This window comes from Littorina saxatilis, linkage group LG5 (genome assembly GCF_037325665.1).
Source record: "Littorina saxatilis isolate snail1 linkage group LG5, US_GU_Lsax_2.0, whole genome shotgun sequence".
Classification (NCBI taxonomy): Eukaryota; Metazoa; Mollusca; class Gastropoda; order Littorinimorpha; family Littorinidae; genus Littorina; species Littorina saxatilis.
The window spans coordinates 2,667,088-2,687,868 of record NC_090249.1 but is presented as its reverse complement, the minus strand read 5'-3'; the positions used below and the strand labels follow the sequence as shown (position 1 = coordinate 2,687,868).

Genomic DNA, 20,781 nt, shown 5'->3' with positions numbered 1-20,781 from the left:
ACACACACACACACACAAATACGTACACTTCTAATAACCATTTTTTAGCCCCCTCTGTGAAGCAAACAATGGAATTCCAAATTCGGTCATCAAAGTTGTGTGGGCCCAGTAACACAAACAACATAAGCACACCCAAACAGGCAAACACACAGAGTAATTTCAACAAGAACAAATCCTATAAAAGAGAGTTAGAATCACTAAGATAAGAAGGCAACAATGTCCACACACACACAAATTACACACACACACACAGTGCACACACACACACAGTGCACGCACACACACATGCACACACACACACACACACTGCATGTGGGTGAAACACACACACACACACACACACACACACACACACACACACACATCAAGAACACACACATAAACTCCACTGAAACCAGACTTACCAGATCGCACAAATTAGGAAGACAATCCCAACAATCGCAGCTAAAGTCACTATTAGCCAGACGGGGAACGTAGACTCTGGCTCTGTGGACATAGTAACGTCATAACAGTGGATAAAACATCACAACACAGCATCACAGCAGTAAATAAAATGTCACATCAGTGGATAAACTGTCACAGCTGTGGATCAAATGTCAAAACAGTGGATATCTACTGTGGAACAGTATCCTAACAGCGGAAAGGTACAGCATGGCAACAGTGAATATATGACAGTTAAATCAGTGGATATGTCAGGGCGGGGATGTAGCTCAGTCGGTAGCGCGCTGGATTTGTATTCAGTTGGCCGCTGTCAGCGTGAGTTCGTCCCCACGTTCGGCGAGAGATTTATTTCTCAGAGTCAACTTTGTGTGCAGACTCTCCTCGGTGTCCGAACACCCCCGTGTATACACGCAAGCACAAGACCAAGTGCGCACGAAAAAGATCCTGTAATCCATGTCAGAGTCCGGTGGGTTATAGAAACACAAAAATACCCAGCACGCTTCCTCCGAAAACGGCGTATGGCTGCCTAAATGGCGGGGTAAAAAACGGTCATACACGTAAAATTCCACTCGTGCAAAAAACACAATTGTACATGGGAGTTTCAGCCCACGAACGCAGAAGAAGAAGTGGATATGTCACAACATTGGATACCTACAGTATCACAATAGTGCATTGAAGTACGTCATCGCAACTTTGGAAATAAGAGTGGAATCTGAGTATCACAACAGTAAATATAATATTTGTAACAACATTTTCAAAAAGTGATTCTGGAATCACTAACATCAGAACAGTGGAATCACTAACATCAGAACAGTGGAATCACTAACATCAGAACAGTAGAATCACTAACATCAGAACAGTAGAATCACTAACATCAGAACAGTGGAATCACTAACATCAGAACAGTGGAATCACTAACATCAGAACAGTAGAATCACTAACATCAGAACAGTGGAATCACTAACATCAGAACAGTGGAATCACTAACATCAGAACAGTGGAATCACTAACATCAGAACAGTGGAATCACTAACATCAGAACAGTGGAATCACTAACATCAGAACAGTGGAATCACTAACATCAGAACAGTGGAATCACTAACATCAGAACAGTAGAATCACTAACATCAGAACAGTAGAATCACTAACATCAGAACAGTAGAATCACTAACATCAGAACAGTGGAATCACTAACATCAGAACAGTGGAATCACTAACATCAGAACAGTAGAATCACTAACATCAGAACAGTAGAATCACTAACATCAGAACAGTGGAATCACTAACATCAGAACAGTAGAATCACTAACATCAGAACAGTAGAATCACTAACATCAGAACAGTAGAATCACTAACATCAGAACAGTGGAATCACTAACATCAGAACAGTAGAATCACTAACATCAGAACAGTAGAATCACTAACATCAGAACAGTGGAATCACTAACATCAGAACAGTAGAATCACTAACATCAGAACAGTGGAATCACTAACATCAGAACAGTGGAATCACTATCATCAGAACAGTAGAATCACTAACATCAGAACAGTAGAATCACTAACATCAGAACAGTAGAATCACTAACATCAGAACAGTGGAATCACTAACATCAGAACAGTGGAATCACTAACATCAGAACAGTGGAATCACTAACATCAGAACAGTAGAATCACTAACATCAGAACAGTGGAATCACTAACATCAGAACAGTGGAATCACTAACATCAGAACAGTGGAATCACTAACATCAGAACAGTAGAATCACTAACATCAGAACAGTGGAATCACTAACATCAGAACAGTGGAATCACTAACATCAGAACAGTGGAATCACTAACATCAGAACAGTGGAATCACTAACATCAGAACAGTGGAATCACTAACATCAGAACAGTAGAATCACTAACATCAGAACAGTGGAATCACTAACATCAGAACAGTGGAATCACTAACATCAGAACAGTGGAATCACTAACATCAGAACAGTAGAATCACTAACATCAGAACAGTAGAATCACTAACATCAGAACAGTGGAATCACTAACATCAGAACAGTGGAATCACTAACATCAGAACAGTGGAATCACTAACATCAGAACAGTAGAATCACTAACATCAGAACAGTGGAATCACTAACATCAGAACAGTGGAATCACTAACATCAGAACAGTAGAATCACTAACATCAGAACAGTGGAATCACTAACATCAGAACAGTGGAATCACTAACATCAGAACAGTGGAATCACTAACATCAGAACAGTGGAATCACTAACATCAGAACAGTAGAATCACTAACATCAGAACAGTAGAATCAATAACATCAGAACAGTAGAATCACTAACATCAGAACAGTAGAATCACTAACATCAGAACAGTAGAATCACTAACATCAGAACAGTAGAATCACTAACATCAGAACAGTAGAATCAATAACATCAGAACAGTAGAATCACTAACATCAGAACAGTAGAATCACTAACATCAGAACAGTAGAATCACTAACATCAGAACAGTAGAATCACTAACATCAGAACAGTGGAATCACTAACATCAGAACAGTAGAATCACTAACATCAGAACAGTGGAATCACTAACATCAGAACAGTAGAATCACTAACATCAGAACAGTGGAATCACTAACATCAGAACAGTGGAATCACTAACATCAGAACAGTGGAATCACTAACATCAGAACAGTAGAATCACTAACATCAGAACAGTGGAATCACTAACATCAGAACAGTGGAATCACTAACATCAGAACAGTAGAATCACTAACATCAGAACAGTGGAATCACTAACATCAGAACAGTGGAATCACTAACATCAGAACAGTGGAATCACTAACATCAGAACAGTGGAATCACTAACATCAGAACAGTGGAATCACTAACATCAGAACAGTGGAATCACTAACATCAGAACAGTGGAATCACTAACATCAGAACAGTGGAATCACTAACATCAGAACAGTGGAATCACTAACATCAGAACAGTAGAATCACTAACATCAGAACAGTAGAATCACTAACATCAGAACAGTGGAATCACTAACATCAGAACAGTAGAATCACTAACATCAGAACAGTAGAATCACTAACATCAGAACAGTGGAATCACTAACATCAGAACAGTAGAATCACTAACATCAGAACAGTAGAATCACTAACATCAGAACAGTAGAATCACTAACATCAGAACAGTAGAATCACTAACATCAGAACAGTAGAATCACTAACATCAGAACAGTAGAATCACTAACATCAGAACAGTAGAATCACTACTAGAACAACAGACATCATTTTTATATTTAGTCAAGTTTTGACTAAATATTTTAACATCGAGGGGGAATCGAAACGAGGGTATGGTGTATGTGCGTCTGTCTGTGTGTGTGTGTAGAGCGATTCAGACTAAACTACTGGACCGATCTTTATGAAATTTGACATGAGAGTTCCTGGGTATGAAATCCCCGAACGTTTTTTTCATTTTTTTGATAAATCTCTTTGATGACGTCATATCCGGCTTTTCGTGAAAGTTGAGGCGGCACTGTCACGCCCTCATTTTTCAACCAAATTGGTTGAAATTTTGGTCAAGTAATCTTCGACGAAGCCCGGGGTTCGGTATTGCATTTCAGCTTGGTGGCTTAAAAATTAATTAATGACTTTGGTCATTAAAAATCTGAAAATTGTAAAAAAAAATAAAAATTTATAAAACGATCCAAATTTACGTTTATCTTATTCTCCATCATTTGCTGATTCCAAAAACATATAAATATGTTATATTCGGATTAAAAACAAGCTCTGAAAATTAAATATATAAAAATTATTATCAAATTTTTTTTTTCGAAATCGTTTTAAAAACACTTTCATCTTATTCCTTGTCGGTTCCTGATTCCAAAAACATATAGATATGATATGTTTGGATTAAAAACACGCTCAGAAAGTTAAAACGAAGAGAGGTACAGAAAAGCGTGCTATGCAGCATAGCGTAACCACTACCCCGCTCTTCTTGTCAATTTCACTGCCTATGCCGTGAGCGGTGGACCACGAGTATACGGTCTTGCTGCGTTGCATTGCGTTCAGTTTCATTCTGTGAGTTCGACAGCTACTTGACTAAATATTGTATTTTCGCCTTACGCGACTTGTTATCTTTATTTTCATAAAGTTGCGTTCAACGAAAAGTGCCTATCTTAAATTCTCAATAGATCGATAACTGCACGAAACCTATTGAAATCATTCTTTCAAGAGGGTAAACGACATTGTTATGAACATGTGATAGAACTCGCTAAGGCTAGAGCATCTAAGTTTACGTTCGTGGTTCATTTCAAAGTTAAAACCAAAGGTAAAAGGATATACATATCTGCAACAAAATGACAGCTCTTTTAAAACTGGCCCCCCTTTAGTGTTAGAGCAAAGGAAAGGTAAGTGTATTGGGAACTCCATGCAGTCCGCATCTAGCTCTGAGGTGTCATTCACAGAAATTCAGCCTGCTTTCTGCCGAGAGAAAAAAGTGAGCTGCCGGCATGTTGTGTTTACCTTCCAACTACGAACAGTTAAACTGCTTTTTTGTTCAATTACTCCTCATAAATTCTAACTTGCTTCTTATGCTCAAATTGTGAAGAATCGTCGTATGATCTTTGAATTTTGGCTTGAGTCGATTCTTGGTGATTTTGGTGTTTTGTGCTTTAGACTAAGTAAATCATTCTCAATGAGAAACCTTCTCTAAATTTCCATGGACAATACATAATTAAACATTCTTTTATCTTTCTATCTATACCAGGTACAAATATAATAGTAAGTTTTGGCCTTCTGCTGAAAAGCTGTCTAAAGTGAGAACTGCCAAAATTCCTGGATGACGTTGATATCTCTCAATTCTGCACGCTAAATTTTCACTCACCAGTTCCTGTTTTAAAAGTTTTACAGAAGCCCTCGTTTTGTCGAAAGACGTCATTGCGGGCGAACAGGTAGACACACACACAGTAGTTACTGTCGTGCTCCAGCCCCATCTTGTCGTACTCAACTGTTTCCGTCAGGTTGCCGCTGATCTGATATCTCAGACCTACAAGAGACACACAGATAAGTATACAGACTGGCTGCAGATTACGTCAAACAGGCACATTTTACACAGATAAGTACCGTACTTTCCGGGTTATAAGGCGCGACTTTTTTCCTCGAGTTTGACCCCTGCGTCTTGTATAACAAAGCGCCTAATCCGTGTATGAAATACGAAAAAAATCAAAGAGACCGCCTGAGTACCAGTCAAACAGACCGCCCCATAGGTTAAACTCGGTCACTGACCCCAGTGCAGGAAGTGTTTCCTCTCTCAGACATAAAAGAGACCGCCCCACAGGTTAAACTCGGTCACTGAGTACACTTTTTAGGCAACCCAGCTATCACAATGGACCTACCTTTGATCTCGCCGCACACACAGAAACATCACTCTCTCAGACATAAAAGAGACCGCCCCATAGGTTAAACTCGGTCACTGAGTACAAGGCAACCCAGCTATCACAATGGACCTGCCTTTGATCTCGCCGCACACACAGAGCACACATATTTCCACTCTGTATTCTTCCTTTAAGCTTATTTTCATTCTTCGACCGTTTGTTACCGGTATACTTTTTCAATTTTGGTGCGCCCTATCGGCCCCTGCGCCCAATGGGTGACTGGATTACAATTTTTTTAAAAAGAAGGGGGTGCGCCTTATGCGCTGTAGCGCCTTGTCACCCGGAAAGTACGGCATACAGACTGGCTGCAGATTACGTCAAAGAGGCACATTTTCACTGCCTTTACGCATTTTTGGCAAAACTCTGCCGATTTTGCAATATGGTTAAGTATTTCACAGCCTTTATGCATTTTCGCCAAAACACTGCCGATTTTGCAATATGGGTAAGTTTTCACAGCCTTAACGCATTTTCGACTAAACACTGCTGATTCACGAAAAGGGCAGCGTTTTGCCAATTACGCAAAAATGGGCAAAAATGTTGACAATACTGCAAATTCAAACATTTTGTGAAATGGGCACGACATATACATGCATACAAGCTAGAACACACTAGGACACACACACACACACACATACACACACAGGCACGCAGACAAACAGATATAAACACATGCACTGTGCAAGCACACACAGACAATGTCACTCCCATAGGAAGTAAACATACCAGAGCCTGTCATCCTTTTACTGCACTTAACACTGCCATCGTCTTTTTCAACTCCAATGCCATAGCGGTCAGGGCGGCCGTAATTGTAGTCCAGATCCTGTCCGCAGGGCAGTTGGAACTTCACCTTTACGTGACTGGGATCATTCTCCATCACTTGGACATCCAGTGATTTCACTTTTTCAGGAACTGAAAAAGAAACCGATACAGTTTGAAATAAGTATGCTGACCTCAAAGGAGTCAGGAAGATAGATCCCCATTCCCCCATGTAGTGGTCAAAAAATCAAAAATGTGTTGTGGACATGGAAACTGGGCCCATAAGTAAATGATGTATGATCTATATTATTTCATATATATATATATATCATATATTCATATATTATTTTGACGGGCGGAGTGGTAAGACATCGGCCTCCAAATTGGAAGGTCGTGATTTCGAATCTCGGACGCCTTTGCCTGCAGGTGGGTTAGGGTGGTGATTTTTCCGATCTCCCAGGTTAACTTATGTGCAGACCTGCTAATGCCTTAATATCCCCCTCTTGTGCACACCCACACACAAGACCATTAGTGTGCACGGAAAAGATCCTGTTATTCATGTCATATTAGTTTGGTACTTTATAGAAACACGAAAATATCAAGCACGCTTCCCCCGAAATCGGCTTATGCTGCCTGAATGGCGGGGTAAAAACAGTCATTCACGCGTAAAAACCCACTCATTATACAAAAACATGAGTGAACTTGGGAGTTTCAGCTCATGAACCAAGCAGAAGAAAATAATATTTATTCCATCTGTCAGTCTCTCTGTCTGTCTATACCTCATTGGTATACCATAATATGAACTTGGCCAAAACATTATTGCAACAAATTTCGAACCCAAATTAAAGCATTAATTCCAGTGTCATTTCATTAAAACTTTATATGCCAGTTAAGGCCGTTCACTTAATTATCTGGATCACCTTTTGGATTAAGGATTTCTTTTACATGGATCACGTGACCGCCGCCCAAATAAGGGTACCGTCAAAATCGACCAGACAAAAACGGAAGGGCCGAATGAAAAATCAACAAAAATTCACAATAGGCAAAATTTTTCAACTTTGACATTCGAGAAGAAGTCAAATCAATGATCTACCCTGAACCCATTAGCTACCTTGCGTATTTTGTGCGCTATGCTATTCCTACAGCTGCAGGTGTCGATCGCAAGAGCGGTCAAAAACGGGGCTTTTTGCATCATTTTTTAGGGGTATCGTGACAAAAAAAACGCTGCACTTCAACAATGACTTAGTGGAACGCTTTGAAATTCTCAGAATATTTTACCAACATACTAGAGATACTTTGTGCGAAAGTTTGGATCGTTACAGTTATTCATTTAGATGTGACGCAATGTTTCGAAAAACTTTGTTAAACTCGTCATAGAATTTTGTTCACTTGTGTCCAAAAAATTCATGACCTTGCATGTCTTACCTTGGGCAAACAGGAAAACACGTGGTCGGCCAGTTTAAAAACCAACAATTGCAGTGAATAACGGACTACCCTATGTATGATATGCCGTGTCTGCTCGATATGACCCCATTACTTGTCAACATATACACATCCGAGTTTACAATTTGTCCCAGCAATGCCAGATCGCTTGCCCCGAGTGACAGCCGACAAATTGTTATACCTGAGGTCATGCGAGTTTTGCTTGAGGTCAAGGTCACGGCAGCTTGGGAAACTGACACAAGTTTTTAGTATGATCGGACCGACCAGAAGAAGAGGCCTGAGTAAGCCGAGGAAAACCTCCGACACCAGCATCTTGGGCGGTGTGGACATCAGCTGAAGTCACGGTGGCCGAGGGAGGTGCACGCACCTTAGCCGAGGAACGAGCATCGCCAACTCCAGCCGGCAAGGAAAGGAACTCAGCCCTAGTGGAAGAAAGCTCTGCTGAAAGAGAGTTAATTTGCGCACTCAAAGAGAGGAGTAACGCAGAAACATCATGCTTTTCGCTAGAGCTAGCCGTAACCGGTACAATCTCTGAAGGCAGAGCCGGCATGGAGGGTGACTTTGGCAAATCGATAGTGACATCAAACAAATTTCTAGAAGAAGAGTCTAAAACCTTAACTTTCGCCTGACTGGAAGAACCTTTAGCCTTCCTAGAGGGTTTCTTAACCGGAGAAAGCTTGGCGGAAACCTGCTTAGAACTCTTCTTTTTGCCACTGTCCGACAGTACGGACGATATTGTACAAAAACAAGTTAACAAGAACTACTGTGTCAAAACAATATAATGTCAAAAGTTTGGAAAGGGCTCACCCCAAACACAGTCTGAGAGTAGAAGGACGTGAAGAAAGAACCAAAGTGAAGTCTGTCTAAAGCTTAGACCAGACGAAAGGCTGAAAAGCCTGAGCGTAGCAGAAACACGTTCGCAAGCCACGCTCGCTGAAAGTTGAATGATTCAATATGGCCGCGCAGTGTATGCGCGCGCAAGTAGGAAGGCAGCCTCGGTCTGGCCTATGTCCTGTTTATAGGTCAGGGTCGTTCTTTTTTTAGAGTTGCCTCCCTTGTTACCAAGGTGATGCGTAGTGCAGCGGTCTAGCACTAAACTGAAGTAAAATGCTATATGTGAGTTGGGATAAGATATGTAATTTAATGGCTATACCTAAACATCAAGGGGGACAGGACAATTAAGGTCATACAAGTAAAAGGCCGCTTGTGGAACAACCCACCAGTGTATCTGGGAGTTGCAGCCAAGGAACGCAGAAGAAGAAGACGCTCCGCGATATCAGCACGTGCAATGACCAATACTCACCCCTGCTTTTGGTATAAAAGCAGTCGACGGGCAGCAGGCCAGAGATCAGGTTGGTGGGGGTGACGGTGGAGAGGAAGAAGACAGGTGTGAGACCTCTGTCCCGGGGCACGTCATCAAAGGTGAGAGAGTTGGTGTGGTTCTCTGACAACTCTTTGCTCGCCATGTTGGTCTGCAACACCGAACATTACATTTAGCTCATGAGAGCCAAGTTTTACAAGCTGGGCAGCTGGTTGGCTGTCTTATAGGCAGCTAGCTAGCTGGGCCTCACTTACTCTATCTCTCTCCCGGCCCTCTCTCCCTCTCCCTCCCTCCCTCTCTAATCCCTCCCTTACTACCTGCCTGTCTGTCTCTCTGCCTCCCTAGCCCTGTCTGTCTCATTTTACCTCACACACACAAACACAATTTTGTTGTGCACACAGCCACAGGCTGTGCACAAAAATGCACACACACAACTTGCATCACAATGCACGCACAAACGCACGCAGGATCACACACACACACACACAAACACACACACACACACACTGACAATTAATAATCTCACCACACAATTCAAGGGTACTGTAGGCAGAGTGGATTCATTACCACCACTGTAGCCCCCATCAGGGAAGAGTTGCAGCGCTATTGCAGAGCAGTTGTGGACAATATATCTCAGCTGTGTGTTTTCAGGAATTCTTCCTGGCTTCCATGACAAGTCGTATGATGAACCAGAACTTTCCAACACTATGTCTTGTGCAGCAAAAGTAGCTGGAAAGAAAGTTCAGCAAACTGTGCAATAGCCTTCGAGTGGTTAAAGACATAATGTACGCGCTCCCGTGTTTACAAAGTGTAGTTTGCCCATAATCGATGTCAAACGCACCATAAGACCATATAATGACGATATGTCACCATGCGCGGACCATAATACATGCATTACAGCTTGTTCTAGCCTCTGAAAAAGTGAGGATGTCAACAAAGCCGCGGTGTTAGCTCCCTTGCATCAACGTTACAAGTGTTGCCAAATCTATAAATAGGACGATCCAGATCAAAATGAAAATTAACATATCTCAACATTGAAGGGGTCCTAGACCACAATATTTTGCAGGGAACTTAATTTAGCATGTCTCCAGCTGTTGGTAAAGCAATTAGCGTGTATAGTCATCGAGTACATATGCCTTTAAAAATCTTAATCAAGTGTGGCAGTTTGCTGTTTAGAGATCTTATGAACAAAGGGAAGTAAGCGCTCTAAATCTTTCTTTCTTTGGTGTTTAACGTCGTTTTCAACCACGTAGGTTATATCGCGACGGGAAGCGCTCTAAATGCATAAGACATTATGTAATACTGCCTGCAGAGTATTTAAGTGAGAGTTATTTGGACCATTCTCCTGGCATCTGAGAGAATAACAAGCATTGAAATGAACAAGCGACTTTCACGCTCACAGTCAAGTTGTTGTCAAATTGAGGATGAAAGTTGTTTGGTTGATTGGTTGGTTATTTGGATGCGTGGCTGCAGGTTAACTGCATGACTGTTTTAAATTTGTTTCTTAATTTTCTATTAAGCACTTTATATGGATCAGTGTGCGTTACCAACGTCACTGTAAGGAGAGTGTTAGGGGCTCAAAAACATGTTTATGATGACAAAACAGCTGGGGGAATCATACTTTTCAAGCAAAAAAATGTGATAATTTCTCCAAAATAAAGAGTCAGTTCCAAAGAATACTATCAACAATTATAAAACCTATTTAAGCTTTGACTTCTCAAATCTGCAAGACATATCTCGTACCCAAGCTCTGCCCTAGTTAGACCAACCTTTTGTTTTAAAGATTCCAGTGACTGACCACAAAACAGACATTGTCTACTTATACAGTGACAGTTGGACCTACATTGAACATATTTACTGGTCGAAATGTCCTCAGGTTACAAAATCCTTGCTGTGTTGTCAGAACACCAGCAGTCCTACATGTATGTCAAAACTACCGGATTGTCGAACAGCCAGGCATAGTCGTCAGACCAAAGCATCAGCAGACCTGTTTACCCTAAATCCGAGGCAAGAGTACTTTCCCAAAAAGTTGAGTGTATTTTTCAAAAAGTTGGTGTACTTTGCAAGCAAAGCCATGTGGGTTAGGGAAAATGTACGCGTGGGTGCAAGACGTGTTTGTGTAAGAATAGCATGTCTTGTGAACACCTTCAGAATTTAACTCCTTCCAATACAACAGAGATAAAACAATTTTATTTACCTGTCAGTTTATAGCATTATAACCAGTGTCTTCCAAACAGATTGATAATGAAAAGATGAAGTTCGTGAAATAACATCTGCGGTTGACAGTGGCAAGTTCATTTTTACAATCATCTCAGAAAACATTGCTTCAGCACGGACTACAGCCTTTTCTTCAGGCAGGATTTGCTTTGCGGGAATGAACTTCATAATTCCTTGGCAGCTTTCAGCGGATTTCTTTGCAGAAACCTTGTCCGGGTGAGTTTTGGAACTGCAGTGTCGTTCGATGTCATACAAGTTTCCCAGCATGGGCAACGGAGAAATCTGATTTACAATACTTGCAGTGTGCATGACTTTTTCCCTTAGTAGACTCCACAATTCCTGGCTCTTTCTTATATTTCTCCAAGAAAATCTGCTGCTTCTGCTGTTTAGATTTGGTACAGTCATCCGAAACTGGCACATTTTTCCGCTTCATTTTGCCACGATTGTCCAGACGACCGCACGTGTCAACAACTGAACAAGGTTTCCACAGCTGAAGACTCCCTGTCATGGTTATCTCCCTTCGACCGAAACCGGTATCAAATGTACCATCCCGTAATCAGCACACCAATAACGGAAAACGTATTCTAGACTTTTTCTTATGCGCATTTTGTGCGTGTGTCGCGTATTTGCGTACCGATAATAATTTGGCGTACAAAATACGCCCAAATCGTACTGGTAAACAGGTCTGCATCAGATAAAAAAAAACACATTTTAACTTAAATGACCAAAGACGGTTGAGAACAACACTGCTAAAGAAAAGACGTATAAACACTCACGTGGTGAAGGCAGCACATGCAAGACAGCAGTGGTATTGGGTGACCATCCTTCACTGGTGCTTGCCCGCAGACTGATGTTGTAAACTCCTCCCACGGCAAGACCCACCACCCGAAAAGTGTTGTTATGACCGCCCGTTGTCTCCTCTATTCTACTGTTGCCGCATTTGGACTGCATCCCGATATCCTCGTTTAGCAATGTCAAGGACAAAGAGTGGTTCAAAACAGCGCTCCCTCTCTGGATCCTAGGGATTTCCTGATTGCAAGCAAGAGGAAATATTAGACTATTACCTCATAAACACTCAACTATTCTAGCGTGTGTGTGTGTGTGTGTGTGTGTGTGTGTGTGCATGTGTGTGGACATGTGTGTGTGCTTGTGTGAGTGTGTATGTGTGAGTGTATAATTATGTGCATGAATGCATGTGCATGTGTGTGTGTTATTGTCAGCGTGGGGGTGTGTGTGTGTGTGTGTGTGTGTGTGTGTGTGTGTGTGCGTGTAAATGTGCATGTGCGTGTGTGTGTGTGTTAAAGTATCATTGTGTGTGTGTGTGTGTGTGTGTGCGTGTATGTGTGTGTGTGTGTGTGTGTGCGTGAATGTGTGTGTGTGTGTGTGTGTGTGTGTGTGCGTGTGTGTGTGTGTGTGTGTGTGTGTGTGTGTGTGTGTGTGTGTGTGTGTGTGTGTGCATGCATGCTTGCATGTCCAATTTCCTGAATGAGTCTGCCAGTGGTTAAACAACCAAGAGATCAACTGCATACTAACCTTGAAGTAGATAAGACAGACTGCACAGCTTTCATTGATCAAAGAGCAGTAAGCGAAATTGTCATCGAGTTGTGGCCCTTTCCTTGGTGCTGAAAGCACAAGATTTGCTCTTGAATTGTTCACTATTTTGTTCTCTTCTTTTTTAAATTGAAATTAAATAAGGGTACTTGTTTGCAACTTGCAGGATTACTATAAAACAGTAAATATCAAAAGAGACCAAAAATGTCTCGAATAATACTTCAACATTCACAACATTGTTATATTCTTGCTACACTAACGATGATCTTTGGATTAACTCTCTAAATCTGTAAAATTACCCCCGTATCAATGTCATCTTGGTAAGAACCGATAATCGTTTAGGTCTGGTGGTCCTAAAAGAAAGTTTCACTGTATATTCAAACTGCATTCATAAAATGTTACATCAATAAGTCAATCAACAAATCACCCACCGAAAAAAACACCCCACTATTTGATCAATCAAAAAACTATTCATTAATCAGTTTAAAACAAAGAAAGAAAATAACCTGCAACAATGAAATGTCATCAATTCAGTCAATCAACTTATTAATCAACCAAATAACCCCCCCTCCCCCCCAAAAAAAAAGTAAAAAAGAAAGGAAAAGAAACAAGTCGCGTAAGGCGAAAATACAACATTTAGTCAAGCTGTCGAACTCACAGAATGAAACGGAACGCAATGCAATTTTTCAGCAAGACCGTATACTCGTAGCATCGTCAGTCCACCGCTCATGGCAAAGGCAGTGAAATTGACAAGAAGAGCGGTTTAGTAGTTGCGCTGAGAAGGTTAGCACGCTTTTCTGTACCTCTCTTCGTTTTAACTTCCTGAGCGTGTTTTTAATCCAAACATATCATATCTATATGTTTTTGGAATCAGGAACCGACAAGGAATAAGATGAAAGTGTTTTTAAATTGATTTCGACAATTTAATTTTGATAATAATTTTTATATTTTTAATTTTCAGAGCTTGTTTTTAATCTAAATATAACATATTTATATGTTTTTGAAATCATAAAATGATGAAGAATAAGACGAAACTGTTTTTGGATCGTTTAATAAAAAAGTAATTTTAATTACAATTTTCAGATTTTTCATGACCAAAGTCATCAAATAATGTTTAAGCCTCCAAAGCTGAAATGCAATACCAAAGTCCGGGCTTCGTCGAAGATTACTTAACCAAAATGTCAATCAATTTCATTCAAAAATGAGGGTGTGACAGTGCCGCCTCAACTTTTACAAAAAGCCGGATATGACGTCATCAAAGACATTTATCGAAAAAATGAAAAAAACGTCTGGGGATATCATTCCCAGGAACTATAATGTAAAATGTCATAAAGATCGGTCCAGTAGTTTACTCTGAATCGCTCTACACACACACACACACACACACACACACACACACACACACACACACACACACACACATAAACCTCCACCCTCGTCTCGATTCTCCCCCCAAAAGAAAAGTAAATACAGTGGAACTTTTAAGACCTTGTTTCCTGAGACTTTCTGTTTTGAACTTGTGACAAATGTCCCCCCATTCTTATTCTGGGATCCTCTTTTTTTCAAGACCTCATTTTCTCAGATATTTAGGTCTTAAAAGGGGGGTCCCACTGTAGAAGGTCAGCATTGGTCCTTAACCAAATAAATAAATCCCTGCGCCTTGAATATGTGCGCGATATAAATTGCATAAAATTAAAAAAAAATAAAAAAAATAAAAAAAAAATCCCTGCGCTTAGAACTGTACCCTCGGAATACGCGCGATATAAGCCTCATATTGATTGATTAACCACCAGACACTTACCAGTTTCGCTTGTCATTTCTTTAACCCAAATTGTTTTTCCCCAGTAGTGGGCCTTGGTCTGTACTGAGATGTTGTACCAGTAGCCAGCAAAGGGAAGACCTGTGATGACCTTTTTCTGAGGTTTAAGTTTTTTAGCTTTCACATTTTTCCTGTTAGACTCCCACATGTACATCTGAAAGTACAGAAAGCAATTACAAATATAAATAGTAAGGTCACATGACAAATGATTCTCTAAATGTTGTGTGTGTGTGTGTGTGTGTGTGTGTGACATGTGAGGGTATGTGTGTGTGTGTGTGTGTGTGTGTGTGTGTGTGTGTGATTTTGGACGAGTAAAGATGCCTGCGTATTGAAACACACACATGCATGACTGCCTGCACACACATCTGCACTGAGGAAAATCGAAAATTTTTAATTAAATTTTCATTTGATTAATATACTTACCCGAATCACATAATAGCATTGACACACTTCGAGATGCTCAGGGCTGATAAAAGCTACCCGTCTAGGTATAAGGGAAGCAACCCCAACTAAAAAAGTGACAGCACCATGGTACTTGCCACCCGCGGTTGCCTCCCATTAGTGGGTGAACTACGTCACCACTGGTGCCTACCACGTGATAACCACCAATCGACTTATAGAATACTAAGAAACTATAAAGCGGGGCAGGCGGGAGGGATCGAATTACCTATGTGATTCGGGTAAGTATATTAATCAAATGAAAATTTAATTAAAAATTTTCGATTAAATTACATATTCTTACTCCGAATCACATAATAGCAGATAACTCCAACAAGGTGGTGGGTAAGATCAAAAGAGTTCAAACTCACTCAAAGAACTGGAAAGGCATCGTCCTACTGAGAGCCAGTAAGCTAAGTGCAGGACGTCATCCAACCTCCTAGACCATAACGGCCGAGGAGGAGGCCCGGGCCCTGGAAACATGAGCTCGGGCCGAGCAGAAGGGGAAGAAAAAAAGGAAAGCTTTAACAAGGTGGTGAGGAGATCCCAAGCCACTCTAAAGCCTAGCCAACAAAAAACTGGCCCGCTGCCAAAAGTCAGGAAGGGCCCCATGAGAAAGAAAAATCTAACTCACTCTAACCCCTGACAGGAACTGGCCCACTGCCAACAGACAGGAAAAAGGACCGAGAACCATCCTGATGACGGCACGATGTCTCCCAAGCAAGAGTTGCGAAAGACAACATCAGAGAGCCCGTAAGATGTGCTCAGCACTTCTTCCAATCTCCTGAACCATAAAAACAGCCCAGAAAGGGGCTCAAGTCTTGAATAAACCCGAGCCGAGTAGAGGGACAGACAAGCTGCCCCCCCCCCCCTCCCCCCCCCTACTCTTGGAAGGAAATGCCAAAAAACCCTGGAAACGACCAAGCGTAAGGTTGACCATTCATAAATGAAAAGCACCAACCTTCACTGAGACCGTAAGACAATCATGCCAAAGTATAAAACCTTGGGATGGAGAGAGGCCCGAAAGGCCGGAGAGATAACAGTCAGCTCCAGAGAGGAGTGACCTGTCTCCGAGAAAGAGAGAGAGACGTCTGAGTACAAGATACCAGAGTCCAACTCAAAGAAAAATCTCAAAAGAGACGGTCACCAGAAATCCACTACCGGTCCATGCAGAAGCAGAGAGGGAGGTAGACGGGGGAAGCAGCGGGCTACGATAAAGCGTAAGCCGCCAGCAAAGCGGAGATCACGGTGGCCAAAGCCTGATGTGACCGGTGACTCTAACCGAAATGACTAAAGTCAGAGTGTTCACAAGGCAGTCTGCTTGTAGGTAATTGAAAGAAAATCAAAAACCCAAAACAGAAACAAGACTGGAAAGGAAAAACGGAAAACCGTGAAGCTAACCAGCCTTAAGACTCCCTGAACGAGAGTTCTCAAGAAGAAGGGCCCGAAGTAAATTTCGCGGCCGACCGAGCCCATACAATTCCTGAGTCTGGCTGAAAAGCCAAACACGTCTGATTAACTCAGAACCGAGAATCAGACACGGAAAACAACAGGCAAGGGTCCGTAATAGTTGCAAGTGGTAGAAGGGTGACCGTAACAGGCAACCCAACCCACCGGAAGTCGACCCGACTCGCCTCATGTCGGGGTGAGGGAGAAGAGGAAGACACAAATTCTGGAGACACGGGGACCGTAGTCACCCGTGCCAGGCAGGAGACTATTACGCGGGCTAAGGCTGAGAGCCATAACGCCCGTAGACCGGCCATAAAAGATGCTAGACTAAAAGCCCGCACCAAGAAAACCGGGACATTAACTAGACCTCTGCCGAAAGGAGAGGGTTCGCCAACAAAGCTGAGAAAAGTGATAGGCCACAAGAATGACTCCTCACCATGCATTGCCAAAACCAATGCAAACTCAGGAAAATCTGAATGTAACTTCCGAGGCCAACTCAAGTAAACCTTAAGTTTGGACGAAACACCAGAACAAGTCCGATCGCTAGAGAAAGACAGAGTCAAACTCGGCGAAAGACCCACTAGGCCGAGTCCATAAGAGCAAACAACAACCACCGCCGCCAACGGGAGGAATGGCTGTTGCACCAGCTGAGGCTACAAAACCCGGATGCCCTAAGGCCGGCTGTTGTTCCAATAACACAGACTACGACGTCTGAGAAAGAACGACCTCTCCGGTTTAAGCCTGAGCTGAGGACTTAGCCTGAAAGGGCTGAGTCAGCTTAAGCAGAGCCCGTTTTGCTGCTTCAAAGCTTGAAGAGCAAAGGAAGAGACCTGAAGGTCCCTATGAGTCTCTATCTCCTACCTCCTGACCTCCAAAGCCGGGAGGCCGAAGAGAGACCCATCCACCAAGGGTGAAGAACTAAGGGAGTTTCTCGTTGATTCCGCATAAAGCTAGGAATGGGAGAGAAACAAATCCCGTCTGCACGTGACCGAATGGACAATGTGCAAAGAGGACCTCCTCCTCTGTTCTAAATTCACCCTAGCAAAGGTGGATAAAGCGTCCCCTGTGTCCTGCTCTTTTTTGAGTGTAAAGGACGCCAAGGGCTCCGTAAAGGAGTGTCTCCGAAAAGGAAGCGAGTTCCGAAAGCTGTCTGCCCATTTCCTCAGAGGGGAAGAGAGTCCGCTCAGAGAGCTAGGGACTGAAATCGTTCCCCAAAGGCTTCGTACAAAGCCGAAGGAGTTCCGGCGTGACCAGCCAAGGTGCACGCGGAAGGGCAAAAGACGACAGCAAATTCCGGGACGTCTTGGGCAAAGGCAACTTCCTCTGAGCCGCTAATGGCACGAAAGAAGAAGCCTGCGCAGGAGGCAAACCAAACCTGTGCGAATTCCATAGCTGGCCGAGAGGACAGTAAAGAAATCGGCACTAGAGGCAGCCGCTGCCGTAAGACAAGGGTTTGGCAAAGCTGGGAGAGAGTTAAAACGGCCACCAAAGGAGAAACCTTAAAACGGACGTTGCCTTCCCTCTCTCTCGCCGACTGGGAACCAGTCCTTATCGAAAAAGCATCTGCAGACGCAATTTCGACAAATAAACCCCTTCCGGGCAAGATCTGGAAATGACTTCATCCGCCGCTTCAAGAGCATGCGCAACCTTGAAGCGGGACGAATACCCCGAGAGCGTCTGCTAACCATCAACCGAACGAGAGTCCGACGTGGTAAGCGAAGGGGCTGGCTAAAAGCCATAAGAGCCCGAGACGAACGCTGAGCGGGGGAGGCCGGAGCCTGAAGCCCTTTCCTGCCGGTCAACGGCCCAACCTCACCCCTGACTAAGAGGAGGATGAGAGGCGTCGAAGACCGAAGGCACAGGGAGTGAGGAGATCGGCAGAACCCACCACCGAAGTGTGTGGTAGCTGCTAATCCGCCTGAGGCAGGAAGCCTGCAAGCCCAAAGGGCAAAACCGTGTCCCACATCACCGACGACCAAGAGGAAGCGACGGGAATGGAACCGGAAACACCGGGAGGAGCCGGGAGTGCAGCAGACACAGAGGCACCATGCCAGAGCTGGTGCTGCACAAACTGATGGCTGAAGCCCGGTAACCAATAACTGAAACGGCAGGGACAACAACATGTCTGCTAGCCGAAGGACCTATACTTTCGACAAGCGCCGGAAGCGCAACTGTCGCGGACGACTGCTGACGAAAATCTAGGCTCAAACCGGATGGGACCATAGCAGGTCCACTAACTGGTGAGCCCACACTTCCGGCCGGAGCCAGAAGCGCAGCGGTCGCGTACGACTGCCGACGTAAGGCAAGGCTCGAACCGAACGTGACAGTAGCCTGTGCACTAACCAGTGAACCTACGCTTCCAGCTGGAACCGGAAGCGCAGCTGTCGCGTACGACTGCTGCCGTAGGGCAAGGCTCAAAACCGGACGTGACAGCAGTCTGTGCACTAACCAGTGAACCTACACTTGCGGCCGGAGCCGGAAGCTCAGCTGTCGCGGACGACTGCTGACGTAGGGTAAGGCTCGAACCAGAAGTGACAGCAGCCTGTGCACTAACCAGTGAACCTACACTTCCGGCCGGAACCGGAAGCTCAGCTGTCGCGGACGACTGCTGACGTAGGGTAAGGGTCGAACCAGAAGTGACAGCAGCCTGTGCACTAACCAGTGAACCTACACTTCCGGCCGGAACCGGAAGCTCAGCTGTCGCGGACGACTGCTGACGTAGGGTAAGGGTCGAACCAGAAGTGACAGCAGCCTGTGCACTAACCAGTGAACCTACACTTCCGGCCGGAACCGGAAGCTCAGCTGTCGCGGACGACTGCTGACGTAGGGAAGGCTCGAACCGGACGTGACAGCAGCCTGTGCACTAACCGGTGAACCTACACTTCCGTCCGGAAGCGCAGCTGCCGCGGACGACTGCTGACGTAAGTCGAAGCTCAAAACGGACGTGACAGCGGCCTGTGCACTAGCCGGTGAACCTCTTACTTCCAGCGGAAGCCGGAAGCAGCTGCCGCGGACGACTGCTGATGTAAGGCGAGGTTCGAGCCGGACGTGAACGTAGTCTGAACACTAGCCGGTGAACCTCTACTTCCTGCGTGAGCCAGAAGCCCAGCTGTCGCGGACGACTGCTGGTGTAAGGCGAGGTTCGAGCCGGACGTGAACGTAGTCTGAACACTAGCCGGTGAACCTCTGCTTCCGGGAACCGGAAGCGCAGCTGCCGTAAACGGCTGCTGCGGACACCAACCTTGCTGTGACCGGATCCCCGGAGGGACATGCACTGTTGCGCTACCGCAAGCGGAAGGCAACAAATGCCGGCCAGGAAGAGAAGCTGGTCCCCACAGGGACAGTCCAGAAACGTCACGGCGGCCAGCCGCCTGGTCACGGCATAGCCTCGCGACCGAGGGTATCTATCTCTGGAAATAAGTCAGAGATAAGAGTAGACCCCAGAGCACTAAACTCTGGAGCCGAAACAGTAGTAAAACGACAGCCTTAGAGGCAAAGACGGACGACGGAGCGCCAGACGGCAAATCGTCCGTAGCAGAAATCGGCACAGAAAAACGAAAAGTTATTCCTGTGACCAAAACTACAATGACAGAGTTCTTCAAAAAGAAGAGGATGCTGAGGATTAGGGCTTAGCAGGGTCCAATGCCCTAACCCTCGGCCTTAGCTCCCTCTAATTCTCATTGACGGCCATGTTAACGCCGAGAGAAAATAAACAAACAACTGAAACTAACAACGTCCGAACGGACGCAAACATTTCAGAAGCAAGCAAGAAGGGCAGCTAACACAAGCATAGTAGCTACCAAAGGCAGCTAAACAACAAGCTACAAAAGAGTTAAGCGTCCGAGTACGGACGAAAACATCAACATAGCAAACAACAACGTGCTAGCGAAAAATGGC

The 20,781-nt window shown here is 43.9% G+C and overlaps 1 protein-coding gene across 2 annotated transcripts in view; it reads right to left on the bottom strand.

Moving 5' to 3' along the window:
* Positions 1 to 20,781, bottom strand: part of LOC138966077 (uncharacterized) — a 66,866-nt gene that overhangs the window by 17,730 nt on the left and 28,355 nt on the right. For both annotated transcript variants that reach the window (XM_070338161.1, XM_070338163.1), the window contains exons 8-15: positions 14,980 to 15,151; positions 13,161 to 13,249; positions 12,404 to 12,656; positions 9,937 to 10,139; positions 9,393 to 9,561; positions 6,614 to 6,799; positions 5,341 to 5,502; positions 405 to 486 (exon numbers count right to left, since the gene is read on the bottom strand). In XM_070338161.1, coding sequence (XP_070194262.1) covers positions 405 to 486; positions 5,341 to 5,502; positions 6,614 to 6,799; positions 9,393 to 9,561; positions 9,937 to 10,139; positions 12,404 to 12,656; positions 13,161 to 13,249; positions 14,980 to 15,151 — 1,316 coding nt within the window. The remainder of the gene's footprint in view (positions 1 to 404; positions 487 to 5,340; positions 5,503 to 6,613; positions 6,800 to 9,392; positions 9,562 to 9,936; positions 10,140 to 12,403; positions 12,657 to 13,160; positions 13,250 to 14,979; positions 15,152 to 20,781) is intronic.